At 51.0% G+C, this 5,673-nt stretch overlaps 1 protein-coding gene across 1 annotated transcript; it reads left to right on the top strand.

Moving 5' to 3' along the window:
- The first annotated feature begins 2,087 nt into the window (after positions 1-2,087).
- LOC149326603 (uncharacterized) lies at positions 2,088-3,059 on the top strand. The gene has a single exon (XM_089564629.1). It carries the CDS (start codon positions 2,088-2,090, stop codon positions 2,997-2,999), a length of 912 nt encoding a protein of 303 aa, XP_089420755.1. The 3' UTR covers positions 3,000-3,059.
- The last annotated feature ends 2,614 nt before the right edge of the window (positions 3,060-5,673 follow it).

The raw sequence follows: 5,673 nt of genomic DNA, 5'->3' as shown, positions 1-5,673 counted from the left end.
CATGTAATGCGGAGGCAAGATAACCGCTGGTCCCTAAGGGTAACGGAGTGGATTCCAAGAGAAAGCAAACGTAGCAGGGGACGGCAGAAAGTTAGATGGGCGGATGAGATTAAGAAGTTTGCGGGGATACAGTGGCGGCAACTAGCAAAGGACAGGGTTAATTGGAGAGACATGGGAGAGGCCTTTGCCCTGCAGTGGGTGTAGTCAGGCTGATGATGATGATGATGAACTCACTCGGAGCTGTCGCAGTGTCCTCTTTTCGTGCAAGAATGGAGTCGACCTCTTAAGGTGCCTATTGAAGCCGCTAGCTGCTGCCGTTGCTCGGGGATGCCACTTGGCGTCCGCTGAAGGTCGCGTCCGCTTCAATTTCCCAATTGCCGCCGTTGCTCAGGGATGCCACCCTGTGTCCGCTGAAGGCCTTGTCTTCGGCGTTTCACGCCCGACGCTCCTCGCACCTTCGTACCCCTAGCCTGTCGTCCACTCGGTATCTCGCCTTGGATACCGAACTTCGTCCTCTCCTGGGGGCCGCTGCAGTGCACCAGTACTGCCGACTGCGCCAGTAAAGTTGTGCTGGTGGTGTTGGTCCGGTGGTTTCCAATAAATTGGAAGCACCGCTTGAAGGGCTTCCCGATGAAGTGACTTCCAGGCGAATCGATTCAGGGAGAAACGAAGAACTTTTATAGAGGCTATTTACAGATGGGTACAAGATTCAGTACGGCCAAACTATCCGCGGCCGGCCTAGCCGACCGCCTGCACAGAGACTAACTGCTGCTCCCTGGTAGAACGAATTTGTTGCAGAGTTTCGTGTGTCGATGACGACGAGCACTAGATAAAGCTTGTAGCAACGTAGTATAGTGGGCGAGTTTGTATTGCATCTTTAAAGAACGAAACAGCGCAACTAAAACGAACAACCAAGAAAAAGAGAGACACGAACACGCGCTGACTTACAACTGACTGTTTCAATCGGAAAATCACATATAAATAATCTCTAATCGCTGCGTCACAGCCTCACGTCGTCATCGCAAACTACTAACATAAAAAGAACGGAAAACCATTGGCGAAAAATAAGCACCTACAGGCTCCCACGCTTTTCTAACAGATATATCCCGCGCTTAGACAAGGCCATCGAAGTGCTGCTGACACATGAGTCAACTTCTGGGCAGATATGATACGCCTCTACTACTTCCCGTACTAGTTGCTCTTTATAGAAGTGCAAGATGCCGGGCTAGTTGGTAATCCATGATAAAAAACAACGCAAGGAACGGGACGAAAACACTGTGTCTATGTCTTCTTCCTTCGTGTTTTCGTCCCGTTCCTTGCGCTGTTTTTTATCATTGCTCTTTATGGCGATACAGCACAACAGTGTTGTCAAAGTACGGAGTACATAGGCAGGATTTGCAATGTGCAGCCAGTTTTGACGACCCGGAGCCACGCAAAGAATTAGCGTGTTCCAAAAGGCGTTCGTTGAGGCACCTGCCTGTTGGACCCACGTAAAAGTGGCCACACGAGAACGGAATCCTGTAGACGACTCCAACTCTGCACTGCACAAACTGAGTGGCATGACGGACTCCGCACCCTTCTTTGGCGTTGCCGTTTTCTTTCTTGCGTTTCACTCACGCCGGAACCTTGCTCAGCTTATTAGGCGCTGAAAACAGGACCTTGCCCCCAAACTTCGCCGCTATATTCTTCTGTAGTGCGCCAGCCATGGCGCCAGCCCTCGCCGGCACAACTTACGCCTGCTTCTTCCCTATGCCTCCGGCAACGTAAGGTGAACGCCGTTGCGGTCGAAGTCTGCGGCGTCCCTTCAAAGGAACCCGACCGCACCCCGCGCGCCCCCGCATCTGGCGCGCTCTTTCCTTCTCCTCCCTAATCCCTCTCGCAGCGGCGGGGCGCGCCTCCCGCGCTCCCTGCCGCAGCTCCGTTACTCAGAGAATAAACGGTTGAACAGAACAGACGTCTTGTCTTCGCTGAGGATCTCCGAGCAGCTTACGCCCTACAATTGGTGACCCGGTTTTCGACGAACCTAAGAAACGTAGAGCCAAGCTTTTCACCACGCTGAAGACAGGACGTCAACGCACGCAGCTGAAATGGAACAAAATCAGCCACTTACGCCCAACCTCAACCAGACAACGCCAGATGTGCCCGGCGAAGCCGTCTCTGCAGTCACAGTGCGTCTCCCACCGTACTGGGAACGCAACCCAGCCGTGTGGTTCCTGCAAGTGGAATCTCAATTCCAGCTTTCGAGAATTTCATCACAGAAGCAGAAATTTCACCACGTGGTCGGCGCACTGCCCTCAACAGCTGCAGAGGAGGTGTCCGACATCCTCACCTCTTTCAGCACCAATCCTCCGGCACATCCATATGATGACCTCAAGGCAGCCCTACTGCAACGAACGGCCGCGTCCGAAAGGACGAAAATACAGCAGCTACTCTCCTCCGAGGAGCTCGGTGACCGGCGACCAAGTCAGCTCTTGCGGCGGATGACGCAGCTTCTCGGTAGCAGTGCGCAGGCCAAGGACAATGCTGTGCTACGTGAACTTTTTCTGCAGCGCCTGCCATCCAACGTCCAAATGGTGCTTGCCACAGCCACAACCATGGACTTAACATCACTCGCCGCGCTAGCCGACAAGGTGATGGAAGTGGCCACCCCACACTTGACCGTCGCTGCCGTCAGCACGCCCACACAGTCGTCGCCGTTGGCCGTCCCCGTCACCACTCCTCAGCCGTCGCATCTTGCATCCACCACCGCTACGCCTTCCGAAGTTGACCGCCTTTGTAAGCAGCTCGAAAAACTGATTTCGGCAACTAGACACTCAGAGCCGCCTCTACGCCGTGGACGCCAACGTCACCGCTCCTCAACGCCTCGACAGCGCGGACAGAGTGAGCGAAGTCCATCCGCAGGCCCACGCATCTGCTATTACCATCATCGCTTCGGCGCCAACGCCCGCCACTGCCTCCTGCCTTGCAGCTGGACGGAAAACCGGCCGGCCGACCACTAGCGGCGACGAGCGGTCTGTGCCAAGAAGAGTGTCGCCTTTTCCACGTCTACGACAGAACCACCGGACAGAAATTCCTTATTGACACCGGGGCCCAGGTGAGCGTTCTCCCAGCCACAAAATCAGAGCGTGCTTCCGCTGCAATTTCGTACCTGCAAGCAGTGAACGGAACGCGCATACCTGTTTACAAACAGCGCTCTGTGACTGTGTGAAAGTACTGCGGATGTACTGTGGATGTACCATTCAGAGCAATAGTGAATGAACAAGGGACATGGCAATACTTGGTGTCAGGTTTCCTGAAAAAGCACCTATCTTCTTTGAACATAAAGGACCCGTTCCTGGTGGAAAATTCGGTGGTGCAAAAAAGGTTATCAAAACGGTATCAAATGCAGATTTGGGCGTTGTATCCGCGTTCAGCATCGACATAGAAGATCTTTATTACTCGCTGCCACATCCGACTCTCATGAAACATGTCAAGGAATGCGTCAGAGAAGACAACGACGAGAGTCGTTTTGTGATGGAATGCGGAATATCAGTTGATTCATTCTTGGAGCTATTGAGCGTGTATCTGCAGAGTACATTGGTGTCGTGGGGAGGAGACACATACGTCCAGCAGTCCGGCATATGCATCGGCTCAAGCGTAGCACCTGTATTGAGCAGTATATATTTAAGCGCAGTGGACAAGGCACTGGAGAAAGAACTGAAGGATTGCACCTCTAGCATCCTTAGATATGTGGATGACTATCTTGTGGCACTACCAACGGAAGCAAGCCCTGAGGTGGTCAATGACATCATGAAGGTATTTTCAAGCACGGCGCCTGAACTAAGGTTTACTTATGAAATGCCGTCTGAAGACCGCCTGCAGTTTTTGGATTTGAACTTCAAGTTTCAAAGGAACCATGTATGTTGGCATTACGCACCAAGAACGCAAAAGCCACTTCTTGATTTTGATTCAAATCATTCCAAGCTGGTCAAGAACGAGATCGCCATGGCGTGCCTTGGAGCGGCAATTAAGAAGTCATGCTTGCATGAAGTTGGTTCAAGCTTTGACACACAATGGTCTCGTTGCAGAGCAGCAGGTTTTCCGGAAGAGGTGCTAGTGTCAACGTGCAACAGGCTACTCTTGAAAATGAAAACAAAGAAAGAAAAAGTAGATGAAAATGACACTGGAAGTAAGATCCATATGTGCATCGGCTGTCTCACAGATGGAAGAATATAGCGGCGAAGTTTGGGGGCAAGGTCCTGTTTTCAGCGCCTAATAAGCTGAGGAAGGTTCCGGCGTCAGTGAAACGCAGGAAAGAAAACGGCAACGCCAAAGAAGGGTGCGGAGTCCGTCATGCCACTCAGTTTGTGCAGTGCAGAGTTGGAGTCGTCTGCAGGATTCCGTTCTCGTGTGGCCATTTTTACGTGGGTCAAACAGGCAGGTGCCTCAACGAACGCCTTTTGGAACACGCTAATTCTTTGCGTGGCTCCGGGTCGTCAAAACTGGCTGCACATTGCAAATCCTGCCTATGCACTCCGCACTTTGACAACACTGTTGTGCTGTATCGCAATAAAGAGCAACTAGTACGGGAAGTAGCAGAGGCGTATCATATCTGCACAGAAGTTGACTCATGTGTGAGCAGCACTCCGATGGCCTTCTCTAAGCGCGAGATATATCTGTTAGAAAAGCGTGGGAGCCTGTAGGTGCTTATTTTTCGCCAATGGTTTTCCGTTCTTTTTATGTTAGTAGTTTGCGATGACGACGTGAGGCTGTGACGCAGCGATTAGACATTATTTATATGTGGTTTTCCGATTAAAACAGTCAGTTGTAAGTCAGCGCGTGTTCGTGTCTCTCTTTTTCTTGGTCCTTCATTTTAGTTGCGCTGTTTCGTTCTTTAAAAAAATAAAAAATAAAGCTTTTGACAGAGCAAAATGTCATGCCTGTAAAACTGACAACTGCGCATGTATCCTGCGCAGACCGCTTATCGCACGCGTCCTTAAATACAGCTGCGTGATGGAATAAACGGTCTTTTCTTCCCTACGCTACAGGCGCTACAGGCGACGTTTTCTACAACTGGACTGTCTGGAAATGTGAGTTCGAACTTTTTGCAACTGCGACGAAGCTGAACGAACAACCCAAAGATGTTCAGGCCGCTACTTTATTGATGGCTATTGACGAAGAGGCAAGGCGTACATTCCGTACCTTCAAGTTTGAAAAAGAGGAGCATAAAAAGGATTTGAAGTCTTTAATTCTGAAGTTTGAAGAGTATTACAAACCGGCCACAAACCTCACGTTCAACGAGTTCCGGTTTGGTTCCAGGAATCAGCGGGTTGGCGAGTCATTCAACGATTGGCTCACAGAGCTCGGGACTCTCGCGAAGCCGTGGGAACTTGGAGAACTTGAGGACAGGCTTCTACGCAGCCGAATAATCCTCGGTATGAGAGACAAGGAATTGCAGCAAAGACTCATCTCGGAAAATCCATCCTATACCAAAACAGTAGAAATCTGTCGTGCTAAGGAACAGTGTAAACAGCAGTTCGCGCAGATCCAAGCCGCAGCCGTCCCATCTTCTGCGCCAGAAAGAAGCATAGACGCGGTAAAAGCAAAGACGACCTGATGTTCAAGATGTGGCTTACAACAGCACAAAACCGGAAGATGTCCCGCATTAGGAAGGCTTTGCAACAAATGTAACGG

This window comes from Amblyomma mixtum, chromosome 10 (genome assembly GCF_055824585.1).
Source record: "Amblyomma mixtum isolate Tamu chromosome 10, ASM5582458v1, whole genome shotgun sequence".
Lineage (NCBI taxonomy): Eukaryota > Metazoa > Arthropoda > Arachnida > Ixodida > Ixodidae > Amblyomma > Amblyomma mixtum.
Note: the sequence above shows the minus strand (reverse complement) of the source record. Positions and strands in the feature narration are given on the sequence as shown.

Coding starts and splice junctions, on each gene's coding strand:
- LOC149326603 (XM_089564629.1), top strand. CDS start 2,088: ATGGAACAAAATCAGCCACTTACGCCCAACCTCAACCAGACAACGCCA.